General features: G+C 41.2%; 1 protein-coding gene across 3 annotated transcripts in view; it reads right to left on the bottom strand.

The window, feature by feature from the left end:
- Tnr (tenascin R) overlaps nucleotides 1–19,140 on the bottom strand; it is a 400,720-nt gene that overhangs the window by 72,039 nt on the left and 309,541 nt on the right. Inside the window, exons 3-6 of one of the 3 annotated variants that reach the window (XM_074047403.1) lie at nucleotides 14,158–14,717; nucleotides 11,368–11,844; nucleotides 4,863–5,126; nucleotides 1,903–2,018 (exon numbers count right to left, since the gene is read on the bottom strand). In XM_074047403.1, coding sequence (XP_073903504.1) covers nucleotides 1,903–2,018; nucleotides 4,863–5,126; nucleotides 11,368–11,844; nucleotides 14,158–14,656 — 1,356 coding nt within the window. In that variant the 5' untranslated portion in view covers nucleotides 14,657–14,717. Of the gene's footprint in view, nucleotides 1–1,902; nucleotides 2,019–4,862; nucleotides 5,127–11,367; nucleotides 11,845–14,157; nucleotides 14,718–19,140 lie in introns of those variants that run through there. The other 2 variants (XM_074047405.1, XM_074047404.1) reach the window with 2 other exon arrangements.

The raw sequence follows: 19,140 nt of genomic DNA, 5'->3' as shown, positions 1-19,140 counted from the left end.
TGGTCTCTATGTCATTTTATATCCTATACATCATTCATACGCATACTTTTATAAGTCAGTGTGATAAACCTACACAGCAGTAATTCCATGTAGGTATTTGATTTTGGAGTCCCTGTAATCCCATCTCTTATTTGGTGTTTTGCATATTATATGTAAAACAGGAGATCCTTGAATTGTTTTTTGCTGCCTGAGCAGCTTGATGACATGATTCTCTGTATTTTGTTTTAAGCCCAGTTGCCTGCCATTCTGTGTTGGCCATTCTAATTTAGATAAGACAGATACTGCCATGTTTTTGTAGAGGCTGTTTAGGTATATTTAGCTTGCTATGACATGACTACTTCCACATAAGAGGGTGGGATACTCAGGTTTAGTGAACAGAGCCCTGGAATAAGCAACTGAGACTCAGGGCTTTGTCTTAAGCCTGGTACCATGTAGGTATAAGATGTTATTTAAGTTATCTGAGGCTTGGTCTCTACAAACTAAACAAATCTGTAAATGTAAAATGAAGGGTCATAATCTGAGAGCGTGAAGCTCTTTTGTAACTCCAACAGCCCATGGCTCTAAGAATTTTGGAGCAAGAGAATGGTAAAATGATAGTCTAGTTAGCCAAAAATGTATCCTTCATCATTAAGTCTGATGAATGACAGAAAAAATACTCCTTCATGGTGAAGAATGAAGACAGAGGGAAGGAGGATAGCTGAAGTTCATACCCCATCAATGGTAGTTATAGTTAGTATCAGTAGGGTCAACAAATTCTGGAAAAGTACAATTAGGCAGGCAGTTCTGGCAAGTTGGAAACAGTTTCAAGATTAAAAAAAATTTATTGTCTTATTATAGTTGTAGTGGGGGTACATTGTGACATTTACAAAAGTTCTTACAAGACGTCATAGCTGAATTTACCCACTCCATCATTCTCTTTTATCCTCTCCCCTCCCTCCCATTTCTGGAATAGTTTCAACATGTCTCATTTTTCCATTTTCATTAATGAGTAAATAATATTTCCACTACACCCTTTCCTTATATCCTGCTCCCTCTCACTGGTACCAACTCCCCAGTTTCAGGATTAATAAAATAAAATACTGCTTTGAAGAGTTGAGAGGAATATAAAAATACTTTTAAATTCACAGACTAAATAATGTAAAATTTTTTTGGTCATACTAGGGTTTGAACTCAGAGACTCACACTTGCTAGGCTCTAGCACTTGAGCTATACCCCTAGTTTTTTTTTTGCTTTAGTTCTTTTTTGAGAAGGGTCTCACCTTTTTGCTCACACTGGCTTGGGCCACGATTCTCATATTTACACCTCCTGTGTAACTGGAAATACAGCTGTAAGCCACCATGTCTGGCCTAAATAATAATTTGTTTAGGAAAAGTGTTGTTTCACTAATAGGCTACAAATTCATTTTGAATAATTCAATAAAACCAAGATGTTTTGTGTTATATCTCTATGCTTTAGAGACTGAAGTCACACAAGCTGAATTTTGGTTGTCTGTCTGCAAAAATGAGCTGTGAACTGATCATGAAACTGGTTCTGTTTGACTTTTCCTTTGTTCTAAAGAGAAGCCCCAGTCTTTTGAGGGTCTGTTTTTCATACTCACTGGAATTATGACTCTCTGAATCCTGGAACTGTCTCAGCAGAGAACTGGAGCTGAAGGCTGCCCCCTACAACCTTTCCACATCCAAGGACAGGTGCTATGCTGGGGTCACTCTTGTCAGTTGGTCCTCAGGTCTTTGTGAGTGAGACAAGTATTCTATGGCCCAGATACTCACAAAATGCCTTTTTGTGTCTTTAATGGCTTTGGGAGAGATAATGGGTAGTACCTTCCTTGCTGCTCAAGATTCCAAGCTAAGGCTATGAATACTCTAACTCAGGCTGTTTAGCAGGCTAACAGCAGACTGTTACCTTTGGAATGAAGCTGATCTCCCACCCATCGAAGGAGAATGAGAAAGGTTCCCACTGCACCTCCACGGTGGTCTCTGTGATCGTCTTGAACTGTAGCCCTTGAGGAGTAGAGAGATCTGGAACACAGCAATGTGGGTGACAATGTCACAGCCATCCCCAGCAGAGACAGAGAACGCTGCCTGGTGCTGTCTTGTGAACCCACTCTGTGCTGTTGGCGTGGTGGTGTGGTGGACAATCCTAATTCTGCTACAGACACAGCAAGTCCCAGGGGCAGGACTGGCCCACTGAAATGTGGTCCTGGTGCTCAGTATTGGTGCAATACGTGAACTAACTGAACAAATGTACTTTTCTTTTGTGCTTTCTATTACATAATAGAACATGTTAATGTTAAAATTTGAAGACTGTGCTTTCCTTTCTCCACTCATGTGGCAAATCTTGGCATTGGATAAAAAGCTTTCTTCAAAGAACTCAAACAAACACTGTCTTTAGAAGGATTCGTGGGAGGCAATGCAGTAGCTAATATCAATGTTCCCATTTCACACACAGGAAAGGCAAGTGCAGAGAAGCTGGCTATAGATGTGGGCAGAGTCAACTTCAGAGTAAAGCTGGGATGCTTTTCTTGATCATCTGATGTGTGCTGAAAGTATTTTGTTTAGCTCTAATCACTGAATCTAGGATGGTCTGAATTTCCCACTCTGTGTACACAAGTGAAGCAGAGGTGTACACAAAGGACAATGGCAGATATCAGAAGTTTGGCTGTCATTTCAGTTTCTTCCAATGTTTCCTTCTTTAGTCTCTCTTCTCATCCTTACTGACCTTTCATTTTTCTTTTCTCTTAATCTCTCTCTTTTTTTCCCCAACCGTTTTTCCCCAACCACACATACACACATATATACACATACACGTACACATATACATGCACAGGTTTAGTGAGGTGGAAGAATGATTGTCCTAATGGAGTTCCAATTACCAGCCCTGAAAAATGACAGCATGACTTTTCTCAGTTCTCCAGGGAGCCTGCTCCCATTTTAGCTTTGCCGCTCATGGGCTATTCCCATTGGCAAACTGACACATTCATTATCTTTCCTGTTGAGAAGCTTCTTCATGCTCCTTGGTTGGGGCTGATTCTGAAGCCATGTGAAGGCATGCCAGTTGAGTTTACATGAGTTTGTCCTTGTCACCTGGGAGCTTGCCTATAGGGATGCCCTGGATTGGCATAATAAACACTATAAGAGACGGAAACCTCATCACTGCCTGGGCATGTGGATTAGAGAGGAGACGCTCTCCAGAGTGGGCCAGGTACTTAGAAGGTGGTGACTCATCCCCAAGCAAGGTGGGAAAGGCAGCAGATGGTGACCTGCCTCCACCCTGTCACTGCAGATATTTAAAACTAATTCTCAGGCACCAGAGGAATTAACAACAACAGCAAAAAAAAAAAAAAGTCAAATATAAACAGATAATTATAGGCATATTAACACAGTCAGTATTCATGGTGGGAGGGGTTCCAATATTATCACAGGACTTTTGTTATATGAAAAGCAAGAGGACAAGATGACTTCTAAGTCCTGTGACCCCTGCTAGTCCCTATGCTTACATCCTTCAAAGTTCACTTCAAGTCCTCTGCCTCAAGACCAACTCTTCATATTTCATCTTTTCTGTTTCTGGACTTTCATGGCATTTGTTATCCAAATACAATTTTGTTATTTGAGACCTACATAAATTGGGCTCGAATCTTTTATTCTTTATTTGGTGATAAATTCCATTTATGAGTCTGGGGCTTTCTGAATTCTAAGGAATCATGTTTTCATGGTCATACTTCTTGTTCCAGTCTCCTGTTACTCCTAAAATCTCTGTATCATTCAGACTTCACCTCCTCTCGAAGTTCTCTTTCCAGAACTTAATCAGACATTTGATATCTGCAAAAGACTTCTCACATAAGGCCCACAGGCATTTGTGTGCATGCTGGCTTTGCAATAGACTTGGGTTGACATGGGTACAGCATGCCCCTCAAACTACTGGAAATTTCTCTCATCTAAGTTCCTCAGGTTGGCTTTTGAAATTCCAAAGTAATATAGGCTCTTTGTGACAACTGAGGCATTCATGGGTATATGAAGAAAAAAAAATAGTATTCTCCTATCTCCTTAACATAAACAATGCTAATAATTGGTAAGCAATATTTCATATTTTCTATGCTTAAATAAAAAATACAAAACATAGACACATGACTATACAAATTCTTTATTGTATTGGTGTTTGAACTCAGGGTCTTATGCTTGCTAGGCAAGTACTCTATCACTTGAACCATGTCACCAGCCCTAAACTATCCATTTCTTATGGTGAACAATTTAGATTGCTCTGTGTTCCTGTTTGGTGACTCTCTCTCTCTCTCTCTCTCTCTCATCCCCCCATTGACTCTTTTTCAATTGTGTTCTAAGAACCTCAACTTTTATAACTAAAATGGACCATCAAGACATTTTGCTAAACAAAATGCCATAAAAAATTATGCCACCTCTTTATGAGAACTAGATGCTGTCAGCTGTGGTTTTAAATAAAAATTTTTTTCTCACTCTGCTATACACTTACTATCTGTAACATACCATCCTATTTCATATCTTTTGGTTTTGAATTCCTCACTAGATTCAAAGTCTGTGTAAGTCTCATACTTTACTTGACTTCTAATAAGAGTTGAGCTTATAACAAGTCAGTAACAATAATTACTTTTTGTTCTTTTAGTTCTATAATTCATGGAAGCTGCCTGAATTTGGAAACTCTCTTAATCAGAAGTATCTTCTTTAATGATGTACCCTTTTCTAAGTGGGTCACACATGAAGCGCTTGCCTTTGAGAGCAAACTATTGCAGGCATCCCTGAAGAATTAAGAAAAGACACTACTATCATGAATGCCCATGATCTCATGTAGGAGAAAAGAAAAATGAAGCAGGACGGGGGAATGGTACGTACGGGTGGCCACCTTGGCAGTGATGGGAAGGCTGAGGATGTTGCTAATGACAGCGTAGACGCTGATGTTGTAGGTGAGACCTGGCTCCAGCTCCGTGATGGTGACACCACTCCAATCTCCAGGCACCCGCTGCTGGAGCTGGAGGCCCCCCAGGGCCGTCGGCTGGTAAGAGATCACATATTCCGTCACTGCCATCGGCCCGTCCCATTCCAGCTCAATGGACCTGTCGCTGATACCAGCCACTCGCAAGTCCTCTGGAGGGGCAACTACCGGGAGGCAATACACAGACAGCGTGAGCTCAGAGGATTGCCTTCCCCATCCTGGACTCAACTTTCTTCTTCACATCTTACCCCCTATGTCATGCCTATAGTTCTGCTCGACTCTGTGGCTTGAGTGATTTGTAATGGGTTCTTGACTTTGCTGTGCTTTGGACCCCACTCTATCAGGCCATGAGTTAGTGCTGTGCTAGAGTTGGCTCCTTACTAGTTTGCAAAAGCTGATTTTCAAATTTTCAGGAATTTTGCAAGGCTGTTGTTATGTGTGGTAATTATTAAAGATGAAATTTTATACACTTATGATTAAGCAAATTACATTAAAATAAAAGTAAAAAATACCAAAACTCATCGCTTCACTATCTTTTACTATTATCTAGGCCCTTAAGGTAATTTTTGTGTGTTGTATCTATCTTGTAGAAATATTATAAAATTGTGTTCTATTGCACATCTGTTCCAGCTCTATGTTAAGTGATGTCAGGTTGGTACTCTGAAATCAGCCATAGAGAAAATATTTACACCTTGGAAATTGGCAAGTGCTATACAGCAGGCTTTAATTTTATTTCCTTCAGACAGCCAGGTGTTAGTTCTGTCACAGCATAGGACAAACCTAAAGTTTTGGTAGTTGAGTAAATTACTGTCATAAGATTGCTCTGAAAGCCAATATCTTATTCGGCAAATGGAAATAAAGACTCAGTCCTGGTTATTTTGCATATTATAAAGAAGCCAAAACACTAAGTCTTGTATAACCATGTTCTGATGAAAACATTTAGAAGTCCTTTATTGTAGCATTTTCCCTTCTAAAAGAGACCATTTAAGTTTTAAGGAAATGTAACTTGTGTTAAACTAATTTTTATTAGCCTTGACCTTGGAGATGATGATCAAGAAGCATTTTTGAGAGCTTTGCTTTTCTGTCTTGTTTGACTTTTCAAATGTTACTCAGAGTTACCAAAGGTTAAACCACATTGAAATAGTCTTTCATTATAGTTCCCTTGGGAAGTGAAGATTCACCAATAGTATGGGCATCAAATAATTGAACCTTTAAGACTAATTAGGAGGCTAACTCCAGTGTGTCTGTAATTGGACCTGATTAAATCAAAGATCAGGCCAATATTTAAATGGTCATAATTAACCTACATGCTTATATGTAGTGGAGGCTTTAGTTGGCTTAAGAGTTGTCATTGGTTTTGAATTTCTCCTCTGGGTAATCTCACCCTTTCACCTTTATAAACGAGTAGCCCTAGGCCACCTGTGTTTTACAAGCCCACAAGAGTGGAGAGTCTCTACCTCCTTGTGGTGCTCACATGCGAAATTTCAAATCCTCAGCAAAGGCAGAAGTGAGAAGTCCTTTAACTTATCCCAGATTCACAGGAGAGAAATCAGCAGTGTATATATTTGTGATGCCAGATATTTGCTTTGATTGCTTTTGCCCCAAACCATTCATTGTATAAAGCAGTCTAAAAAGCAGAGCTTCCTCTGATTGAAGATGGGGAATATTAACTGAAACAAACATTAAAGTTTACAAAACTAAAGAAGCATAAATGAAATTTAAATAATTAAACTCTCAAATGATATTTTTGAAGATTGTATCATTTATAATTCTGACATTATTAAAACTGTGAACTGCATTAATAATGTAGCCTGTATATTGTGTATGGAATGACTCCTGGACTAAGGGGAAGAAGAGTTGGTATGTAAAACCTTTCAGTAATTGGCATCATTATACTGAGCATTTGGTATGTAGTGGGTACAATGCTAGCCACTTTAGCATGGCCTATCTCATCTCAACCTGCTTTATAGCTGAGGATACCAGGTCACACAGTGAGCAAACACAGAAGCTAGGAATTAAACCCAGGAAGAATGGCTCTAGAATCTCCAACCAACAGGCATTTCTAGTTTATATTCATATAGAATTTCATGTTTATAAAACATGCCAGACACACGACCCAGCTAGAGTTTTAAAAAATCCTTTAGCATCAGACCTAGGAGAGAGTTTCAAGTGGATACAGTTATTTCAGCTTTACAAAGAGGAATCTCAGGCCAGATGGAGGAATGTATCAAAAGTCAAGGAAGTGGGTCATACAAGAACTGATTCTCAAGTTCATATCTTCAACCTTTAGAGTACTTTTTCCTACAATCTATAGAGCAGACTATAGATTGCATCTGATGACTCCTTTCATTTGTACATGGCTCTTAAAAGAAAATTACATCAAGAATAATTTAAACCATCTTATAGGATGTGCTCTCTAGATTGGTGCTTATCCTAGAGGCAAGATAACTCTTTTCAAAAAGTTTTCTAGTGCTTCTCTCTTGTGATTCAACACACCGTCTTTAAGTTTATTTTACAGGATTTCTCCTATCATAGTGACAAAAGATTCCAAATCTTCAGTCACCGCTAACTATTGAGGCATGTGATACAAGTCAGTGTATTCCTTTTTGGTTTCTTCTTCCAGAAAATAAAGACAATGGAGGGTAATCTAAGCAAAATATTTTAGAATCTTAAAAACAAAAAAGAGGGCAGAAGAAGTTTTTATCTTGGCAACTTAGCTTAAGGCCTGAGTTGGTGGTAAATGCTACTTTCGTATCTGACAGAGAAAGCAGCACCTGTGTCATTCATAGTGCAAGTACTCTTGGGATCAGTGGCACAATGGAGGACACCATCACCACTTGCCTCATAAGTTTGCAGTGGCTGTGCACACTGGGTGTCAGTAATCATTACCAACCAAAATGACATTGAACTATAAACTGTACAAGAGATGCATGCCTTGGTTCAATGTGCTTATGGTGGGTGGCTTTTCTTTGGAGTTCCAGTTTTGAAACTTAGGGAAGAGCAAGCTGCAAGAAAGGAAGAAACTGTGGCTTTAGGAATTGGGGTTGCTTGTCTGCAAAGAGATTATGCTGTTTACTTTCTAGATCTTGCAGTTACATGGTCAGAACAGTGGGAATTAGTTCCATGCTGTGCCTTGCTCAAAGATCAAGTGGTTTCGGTGCCAGAGGTTGGGCTGGCTGCAGTGCTGATGGAAGCAGACCATGACCTTGATGAGTCTCCTCAGATCTTTCTGAAGTCCAGGAAACAGCTTTCTGGATTGTTTTAAGACCCTATTCTGGTGGTTCTTTTGTCCTGCTTACTCATAGGGAGTTTTTGCCAGCTCACTGGTTGGCTTCTTTACTGCCACTACTGGGGACAGATGTGGACAAATAGCTCCATTGGTTCTCCACTCCATGTCTAACAACTCATTTTAAATCATTTGACAGGGCTCAGCTTTTGCATCAAAAGGCTACTTCTTTGCGCGTGAGGCTTTCAAATTTTTATTTCTCAATTCTGTTCAATTTAGCATCTCAAAGAGGATTAAAAAGTGCTAGAAGTTGGTGGGTGACCAGAGTTCTTATTCTTCCTTTGCCCTTAGTGAGCTATTTGGCTCTGGGAAAATCTGTCTCTCTGGGCTGCTGCTTTTAAAATCTGTAAAACAGATAGTAAAATAAGAGTAGCTTCTTTCTAAGACTTGTTGTAAGTGCTATATATTCATGAATTTAATTTTTTTCCTATTATCTTTACATGGGAAGAGAATGGAGGTAGAAAGCTTGGATTGTGTTCCATGGCACACCAAGAGCAAAGATCAAGGCTAGTTGTCAAATGTAGCAGCTTTGCTGTCACTAGTGAGTTGCATTCAAGCACTGGGGATGTAGGGAACCTCAGAATGAAATCCACGCAGTGGGAAGCTATTTCCCATTTCCATGACAAAGAGAAAATGAAGAAAGTCTACTTTGTAGCGATGTTTTCACCTTCGTGACCCTTTATCCCCTCTCTGCACTTCTGGGGGTAAAGGGAGCAGTATTGTTGCCTTGTGTGCACCTGGCCAGAAATGTCAAACAGTAGGTAAATAACCCCCTCTCCTACAGCCTTTTAACAAACAGCAAGCAAAGTAGCACTTTAGATAATGACGCAGATACCTCTCTGGAAGAGACCTGTGACATTTGGTTTTAAAGGCAGGCATTAAGAATAGTACTTCCTGCAATGAGAGGTGGCTTCAGGGTTGCTATAGAAACAGATGGAGATTATACAACTGTCCTTCCTCACATTCTTTAGGAACCAGTGAAGTAATTCATCTGGGCTTCCAGAAGTCTTCCTCAAGCAGCACAGAGGTAATATGTTGGAAGTAACATGTGTGCAGTTTGGACGTTACCCAGTCATAGCTACACTAACAGCTGCTGAGTCTTTCCTGATGTGACCAGGAGGATTTATCTCCAGTTCAATTTGGACCCTGGATCAGATCAAGATGTTGTTTGCCAGTAGACACACCCTGGTAGAAAAGGAGGTAAAAAACATGACAGGTATGGAGGCCCATAAACACTGAGTCTATTAAGAAGAATGTGTGCTATGGAATAGCATTAACATAGACACAGGCCAAACTGACCTTAGTGTCTGGATGGGCCTCCTGGAGCCTCATACTCTGGATGGGAACTGGATTGTACTTTAGGTTTGCTGTCCTGAGCAACTGCCTGGTGGCTTTAGATTCAGAAACAACAAGGCTTAACTTTTGCTTGAATTTTGCTTTGGAACAATTGGTATAATGACTATATTATTAGGAAGGTCTTCTAATTTGGGAAATAAAACTGAGAGACTAGATGAAATAATTGAATATAGAAAAAACTTAATATAGAAAAAAACCATAAAAATATTTTTCGTAAGCAGTAGATTATTGTTTTGGTTTTTTTCATTTCATTATTGGAATTGATCTTTTAAAACAATTTCATTTGAAGTCAAATGTGCAGGATACTGAAGAACAGAAGCCTTGTGAAGCTGGCTTCCCAGGATTTCTCCTTAAGAAAATTCCTAGAATTGGTCAATTAGAAAGTTTTAAAATGTTTGCTTGATGTTATTTCTTATTTTTAAAATTTCCCTGGGGCATTCTGAACTTTAAATGGAAAAGATCAACTAGTTAATCTGCACTATTTAAAGTGCATGTATCAGCACTAGCCACCGACTTAGCTAGAGGAGGATGAGCCATAGTGAAATAATGAAAATAATTTGATTGGGGCAAAAAAACCAAAATCAATCCTAGTGAGATATTGTCACCTCTTTCATTGTTGGACTTAAATCTCCTTAGAGTGCCATTGTAGGATACCACTGTTCTATCAATTTCCACAGTGTAGACTAATTATGGGGTTGGTTCCTGTTTGTTTTACAGTAATCTGTAACAAAATGAGTCATACCCTTTTAATACTCTATACTGCCAGTACAGTAGTTTTTGGTCAATGGTTTCAGTATTTTATTCATGTTTACACTTAATTTCTTGTTTACAAATACTTTTCTTCACATGAACACTAAATAATTTCATACATTAATAACACCTTGCAATCTGTAAACTCCAAAATAACCAGAGAGCCTCAGAGACTAACCATCAACCCTTGAGTAGCACTGTGAAAGGAGGTATCCTGGTACAACAGGTGAGGGAGGTGTTTTTGAGCAGGTGGAACTCTTGGAATCCCTGTGAATTACAGAATGGCCTTGCCTAAGGTTGTCCCATGACCTCACTCTCTGCCTGCTGTGGTTTGGATATGGTTTGAGTTTGTCCCCCAAGAAATTTAATCCCCATTGTGAGAGGCTGAGAGAGTGAAAAGTTAATTGGATCACAGTTGAGAGGCAGGGTCTTAGGGACATGATCAGAATTAGGTAAGATCATGAGGATGGAACCCCCATGATTGAATCCTGGTGGCTTTCTAAGAAGAAAGAGACATATGAGTGCTTCCTACCTCTTGCCATGTGATGTCCTGCCTTACCTTGGGACTCCACCAGCAAGAAAGCTAGTACTAGATGTTGTCCCTTGACCTGAACCTCCATAACTGTGGGCCAAAATAAACCTCTTTTCTTTATAATTTACCCAGTCTGAGGTATTGTATTACTGGCAACAGAAAATAGACGAATCACAATCTTGCCCCACCTCAAGGACAGTGAGGTGTTGTTGCTATTATTACCATTGCCTTTGTTCTAGTCTCTGCGGTAAAGATATAGCTCTCAGCTGACCTTTTCTGATTCCCCTTTTAATCTGCCTCACCAATTGTTACTGACTCAAGAAACCAGCTGTCTTGGAAAGCAAATGAATACAACTCAACTGGGAGATACTTTGCCTAAAACTAACCTTCCCTCTCATCCTTCTTCCTCGACTAACTGGAGATGTCCAGTTAGCTTGCTGGACTACACTTGCCAGACACCCCAGAGTGCTCCCCTTCCTACCTGCTGAGCAGTCTGGACCCTGGTAGCCCTCCTCACAGATGCAGAGCCCTTCCTGGCAGTATCCTCGTCCACTGCAGGCATTCAGACACTGCCGTTGGCCGCAGTCCTCACCAGCATATCCCTTCTGGCACAGGCAGGTACCATTGGCACATCTCCCCTTCCCTGAGCAGTCCCCCGGACACCTCAGCTCCCTGCAGTCCTCGCCTGTGTAGGGCTCTTCACAGACACACTCCCCATCCACGCAGAGCCCCCTGGAACTGCAGTCTGTTGGGCACCGGAGTTCGGAGCAGTCGTCCCCGCTGTAGTCACTGTCACAGATGCACTGGCCATCAACACACACACCCCGACTGGAGCAGCCTAGTGGGCAGTAGGGTTCTGAGCAGTTCTTGCCAAACCAGCCTTCATTGCAGATGCAGCCACAGGACTCGAGGCTAAAGTTGCCGTGGCCGCTGCAGTGAGGGATATAGTCCAGTTGTCCTGGAATGGTCAAGGAGAAGGTCAAAGGGCAGCAGTTGCTTCTCCTATAAATGGTATTGGGGAGGGGTGGGCAGAGACCCCTTCTTATCCTCTGATCATAGTTTGGCACATATTCAACTTAATAAATATCTTCACTCAGTGTGCCTAGCACAATGCTGGGGACAAAGATGGGCAAGATCTGGTCCCTTGTCCTTCAGGATGTCACCTTTAGGGTACCATAGGTTGGTTTCCTTAGAAGTGGTCCTAAGATGAAGATTCATGTAAATGTGACTTATTGGAATGTGTTCCTAGGAAAAACTGGTAGGGAACAGGGAAAGATCTGGAATGAAGTTGCCTGAGCCAGGTTGCTTATTAAGGGATGTCCTAGGGAGAATGACTTGGGTTCAATCCTGCAGGGTACTCTGGAAACAGTGAAGGTTACACCTCCCTGTGGGCAGAGGACATGAAATTCTAGGACCTCTTTCTCTCTGTCAGGCCATGGGGTTCCGCAGACTGAGGGCAGCCCTCTAATAGCAACATCCAGGTCTGCAAGGAACTGGAGGAGATATAGGCTGAGCACAGAGGAAGGTCATGTGTATAACAAACCCATTTTCCCTCCCTTCCTGAATGCTCATTCATCAAACCTCAGCAACAAGGTAACTTCAAAGCCTTCCATGAAGTTCATTCTCAGTTATTGTTTGCTGGGATTCCTTCATGATTCTATGTATATCTGTGACCCAGCCCTTACTGCAGTATAGCTATGATGGTTAATTTATCTGTCTAAACATACTTACTAAACAAGCACACACTGAATGCCTACCTGCTCAACATCCTTCTTTGCTCTTGGTCCTGATGATGTAAAGTCTAATTAAGTGCAGTCTAGAAAGTTCTGCTGCCTCTTGCAGCACCCATGGCCTGAAAAGATACTGTTCTGACATTGCTCAACAGAATTCTTCTTTGTAGATTTTCTTCCAATCTGCCAGAGATCCTAGTGGATCCCTTCTGCAAGACCTCTTGCAGAAGTCACCTGAGCAGCAATGAGACCTTGCCTGTGGAAACCTATGACTTTCCCTTGGTCTCCAGCTACACTGAAAAGGAGAACTGACCTGTTAGTGCTCACTAAAGAACAAAAGACTGAACATTTGGATTTCTTCTCCTCGTCTTCAGATAGTTGTCGACAATCTGAGAAAAACCCATGAAATGCTTCACTACTCAAAGACTGTTCTCATCTTGCTCAGAGAGAACAAGTCTGATGTCCCCTCTGAAGCTGTGGGCCGTGCAGCATCCATTAAAACTTCACCCTGCTTTCATCTCCAAGGCAGCCTTGAGACAGTAGATGCCACAGGAGTGAACACTTGCTACCAACACAATACAATGGTTGCTACTTCTTCTCAAAGAACCCAATTGCTTGGGTCTTAAGGAATCTTTTGGATGGGGAAAGCTGAGCATGAAGCTGACTGAGGTTCAGCTGATTATATCTACTGTTTATATGATATTTTCTAGAAACCAGGTTCTTATCTAATTAGGTAATAGTTAATAACTCAGTGTTCTAATCTGTCACCATTTGTATATGAGGAAAGGAAGGCACAGTCTATGCAAGTTGGTTATGTCACAAGGTAGGAAGTAGCATAGCAGATCTGAATTTAGGAAGTCTGGTTCTGTAGACTTAAACATGCCTTGCAGAAAGATACAGATAATAACTCATAAGTGTTACTAGTCAGGGGGTCAGAAGGCTAGAAGAATATCTCCTGAACAATCAGCCTTTGAGGGGTGGGATAAGCAATGTGAATACATGTGCGAGAGCACATGTATGTGTGTTTGTGGAGAGGGCAAGGGACAAAACTTCTGTTGGGGAAGATGGGGATAGGTCCACTGAGACCGTAATGACTACCATTTACTCAGATGGGAGAAAGGCTATGATTGAGTGAACGGAGCACCTGCATTGTCTAGTCCTTCATGTTGACATGAATGGATATCAATTCAACAGCTTGTGAAACCCAAAGATGAATGAAGACAGACATCAAATTCTCTGCTTGCCATCTAGTTGCTGTGTTGAACGGATGTACCATTACCTGCCTCATCCCTCCCAAATCAGGTTAATGTATTTCAAACTGGCTATGCAGTGTAGAGAATCCCTGAGCTGAATCCCCAGGGAAAGACTGCATTTAGATCTTACACACATTCACTGAGAGAGAGCGAGCTACAGACTTGGGCATATTTTTTCTTTGGTGTATGAAGAGATGCTGCGTTTTGCTCTGTCTGGTTCCTTGTCTCTCTCTGCTCAGCCCTTTCCTTCCCCACCTGGGACCAGGCTGTGAGCTCCCTGGACTCTACCTGTGGCAGCACTCTCCTGGCAGCAGTTGGTGTTGCATTGGTCTCGCAGCAGGGACACTTCCTTCTCCAGCATTTCGATCCGGCTCAGCAGCTCCTGCAGCACCTGCGTGGAGCCTGCACACGGGCAGGCCTTTTTGGGGAGATTGATCCTGTGGGTGAAGGTGACCTGGCTCTTGTGGTCTGAAGTCTGGCCTGTATACTCTGTCAGAGTGTCATCTTCAGCACTCACCTCCTGCTCAGCAGAGGCTTCCAGCCCTGAGGAGCAGAGGCTGTCCGGGGGCACATTAATGTTGTACACATGGTTGAAGACCACGGGCTGCTCTTTGCTGGATGTGTTGTAGTTGGAAACTCCTCCTTCCTCCTCCACTGCCTGTCTCTGGACCCTTTCTGTGGTCACCTCCAACTGACACTCTGAGGGTTTGAGCATGGAGCCCAGCAGGATCAGGTTGACACCAATGAGCATGTTCTTTAGGACCACTGTTTCCCCGTCTGCTCCCATTCTCTCAGCCAGAACTCGGTTCAACAGCAGCCTGCAGAACACAACATGGAGTTGTGGGAATCTGCAAGAGAAACGAAGGACCAAGACAACCTCTGAGACCTGTGCCTTGACACTGTAGCTTTCTACAACCCTACAAAGTTAAAGCATAGGTAAACAAAGATTCTCCATGGGGGGCATTGAGGAGGGACAGTGGCTACCGAGGTCAGAGATTGGATTCCTGAAAATAGACACTGCTTCTGCATAAGGCCATTTTGGCCTAGAATACATGAGTCCAATATGGTAGGCCAGGAGTTCCTGGAAGTAGGGCTGAGTGAGGTTTTGTGTACAGGCTATTCCTCTAAGGAGAGCTCAGAGCTTCCTTTCACTTCTGGGTAAGAATCAGGGTAAAGGAGACAATGGAGTCTTCTGTGTTCTCTTCCATTTCCCCAGATATTTATTATGAAGGGGCCCCACCAGTCACTTCAAATTACTTATTCATTAACTCCTTTAAGCTCATCAATTCAGTGCAGGTTGACTTTAGAATAACCAACCAGCCAAAAAATATAGTTCCAGGTAATTGTGATTGTTAATTATCCTTGGGTACATTTGTGATTAGCTGGGACGGTATGAGCTGAACTTTGTTCTAATCTTCTCATTAGTACAGTTCCAGTGCTCTGTGACCATAGGGTGCCTTTCTTCTGAGGTCCTGTTTCAATTGCTAAAATAATGATTTAGCTCCTCTGTTGGCTACCTAGTCACCAAGAACCATGGAATATAATAAATTCACAGTAGTGAAAATTAGATTTATAAAAATTATATTCCCTATATAAAAGAGAAAAAAACTTACACACTTTGGTTCTCAAGATAAAGTTAGAGTTACTAAGAAGATTAAGGACTAAGGGACCAAGTGAGAGTAGCTGTGAGTCTGAGAAGGTAAAAGTGGTGGCTAATACTCACTGCAGGTGCACAGGATGCATGTGATCATGACCCTCAGGACAGCCCGATGATGGCACCTTATAATACTTGATCTTACAATGCAGCAATTTCTGCCTAGAAAGGTTAGTATTTGAAGGTAGGCTTGAATGACCCTCAAAACTGTGTTCTTTACTGTGCTCCAATATCTTTCTTGGAAATGGTGTTCAGTGTTCTCTTGTCTCTGATGGAAAGTGTGCATATTCTAGACTGTTCCTAGGAATATTGAGATTAGATTTGCTTGGGCCTGATTCAATGTTCCTTCTTCCATGAAGCATTTTTCTTTTGTCTTCTACCTCCTGTCCTTTCATCTATTTCTCCAAATGCAGGCTGAAATAACCTCCGACTCTTCCATGAGACTTCTTTTTATAGCACTTAACCACAGGTTCTCTGTGCCTGCTTCTTATAAGGACTACTAAGTGGATTTGGGTCAGACCATGTCTTATCTGCAATATAACTGCAGTGACTGTCTAGGACAGTGACAGTGCTCAGTATATGGTTGTTGAATGAATGGATGGGCAGATGCATGAAAGGATAAATAAATACATGAATTACTGTGTAAGTGCTCAGGGGACAAAAAGGTTGAATCATTCTCCAATTCATTTAATCCATTCTCATTAACTCCTCAAGTTATTCACCGTTCTCTTCAGTTTCAGCTCTGGACAATGTCTGAGGGTTGATTGAATTAGGAATAACTTGTATTGGTGACTAGCATGAAATCATGTTTTATTACTCAGCTGTTAGGTTATATGTCCCTGTTTCCAGTATGGCAAGGAAGCAGAACAGACCAGAGTTACTGAGAGTGTGGGCTCCAGAGATAGAATGTCTCTGCTCAGAACTTTGTCCCTTTACTTTCTAGCTCTGGGAAGATCACTTAACCTCTCTGTGCTCCTGTTGCCTTTCTATAAGGTGAAGATAATAATGGTACCTACCTTATGAGGTTGGAGTGATAATTCAGTTGTTATTAGAATAATACTCAGTACCTGGTATAAACTAAAATAAATATGGTTTTCAGATAAGCAGGATAGTTATTCTGGTTCTTCTCCTATTCAAAGACTACCCTGAATTTATCTGAATGTGTGAAATGTCTTATCCGCTTGTGAACATCAGAAAAGTCCAATCCTTAGCATGGCTTTGAAAAAAAATGAGTGAGGTCCTTGGAGTGCTGTGGAAGATGGTAATCCACTGGTCACATCTAGATAAGGTAAACCTACCTTGGGGATACGTGGAGACACATATCTGAACCAAACTGACCTTATAGCTGCAGGCTCTTCACAAACCCTTCTCATACAAGGCTTTACTTGCCTTTTCATTTTGAGGTGCTCTAAACATTGCAGCCTTCGAGTATCACTTCTGCCCTTCTGTAATTGAAAGCACCCCAGGAATGGCTTTGCTGTCAGTCCTTTATGAATAAAAAGGGCTTTTCTTTCTCTCTTACTGAACTAAAGTGTGTTTTTCTGAATCCATGTTGACATTGCTGAATAACTTCTATACTGATGGAAATTATAAAATTATCACATAATACGCTATAGCATTTAATGTCGATTTTTGCACATAGTGGACACTCAACAAATGAGTGAGAGAATAAATGATGTTATAAAGTAAAGAAAGACAAGTGACAGGGAAATCAAGAGAGAAAAAAATTTTGGGCCCTACATTTATGTCCCAAACAACAGCTTTGAAAATTTGAAGACAGGGAAAGGTATAGTTTTATATGTGAAAAACACTTAAGATTTTAGTCAATAACTAAATTTACTATGAGTCAGTTAACAATGTGATTTTTGTGACCCTCAAGTACTTATTTCAATTTAGGTTTTATTAACTGAAATATATGAAAGATAAACAAAGCTTTGTTCTGCTCACTTCTGGGTGCCTAGAATATTGAAAGGACTCAAATCTTGTTATATGAAAGGATTTAATTTAGCATTCGGTTCAGAGTTGTGAAGACTCAGGAGGTACATTTTTTCCTTTATCACTCATTCATTTGACAGATATTTATTGAGTATCTACTATATCTCTGCTCTTTGTTCATAGAAATTACATTCACTTGTGTGTGTGAGAGGGTGGTGAAGTGGACAGAATAAATAATTACCAAAAATATGTATATCATATAAAATGTATATTACACGATATTTAATACATAATAGTGTTATACATGTCTGTGTGTGTTTGTGTGAGGAATGAGTAACTGCTGTGGAAAAAAATAAAGGATAAGAAAGTAGAGTAGTTAATAGGGTGGGCGCATCGTGGTTCTATTTTATAGAGCAAGGTTGGAAAGGTTTTTCTGATCAGATGACAGCTAAGCAGAGACCTCACAGAAGTGGGGTTATGAGCTGAGCAAATGGCAGGGGATGCATAGCCCTACTAAAGGGAACAGTAAGTGTGGGGGCGCTAAGGCAGGAATAGACCTCAGAAGTCCAAGTGACAGTATGGTGGGGTCTTAAGTGAGGGAGCCCATGAGGGAGATGAGGTTAGAGAAGTAGAGGGTCCAGATCATGTATGGTGCTGCAAACCTCTGAGGGGACATTGGCTTTCACTGTGGATGTCGTGGTCACTGTTCTCAAATGCATCCATATATCGAATATTTATTATGACCTACTCCCAGTCCTTGAGAAATTCTCAGTCTCAAAGAGGAGATAAAAATGCAAGTAAATATAATGCTAATGCAATTGGTAATGAACATGATTGACAAGTTCATGGACTGCCCAGAGAGGGCTGACACAGCGTCTCTAAGCTGCCAGGGCAGCAGGGAAAATGATGCAGAGAGAGTTGAGTAACCATTAGTGCTGTTGGTCAAGTATTTCTGATCTGGCTTCCAGGCACACAGTAGGACCACATTTTCCAATTCCCTTTTGGTTAGGAAAGACCATGTCACTAGTTCTCTCCAATGAGCTGTGAGGAAATGAGCATCCCTTCCCAGGTGGTGCATTTAACTGCTGAGGGAACACCTGCTGGAGCCTTTTCCCTCCCAAGGTGACTTGGCTGTGTGCAAGATGGTGGCTGCTCTGTCACTCTGGGTCCCTAAATCACTTCAGTAAACAGAGTTCCTTTGCTGAGTCATGGTGGATTTGCAGCGGGAGAGAGAAATAATTCTTTGGCTTTGAAACACAGATCTGGGAGTAGCTTTTTCTCACAGCATAACCTAGTCTATCAGGAGATAGCATGGAAACCATCTTAAGAAATTACTCTTTTGGTAACAAGCAAAAGTTCATTCTACCCAGAAGAGATTGCATTTTCAAAAACTGATATACGTAAGAACGTGACTTGTTCAAAAACTGTAAACATTTGAAGGGCTGTACATATTTGAAGGGATTGGATCCCCCTTTTACCACAAAAAGGGGGAAATCTATAAGGAAAGAGATTGTGACCTTATATAAAGAACAGTTTTTCTAGTAGTGAGAAAGAACTACTGGTTGTAATGATAGGGAGTGAGTTCCTGGTCACTGGGAGCGATCAAGCACAATCTGAAACACTATGTAGTAGGAATGCAGGTGAGGGTTTTCAAGCATCAGAGGAGACTAAATAGGGCTAAA

This window comes from Castor canadensis, chromosome 11, assembly GCF_047511655.1.
Source record: "Castor canadensis chromosome 11, mCasCan1.hap1v2, whole genome shotgun sequence".
Taxonomy (NCBI): domain Eukaryota; kingdom Metazoa; phylum Chordata; class Mammalia; order Rodentia; family Castoridae; genus Castor; species Castor canadensis.
This window is presented reverse-complemented; position numbering and strand designations above follow the sequence as displayed.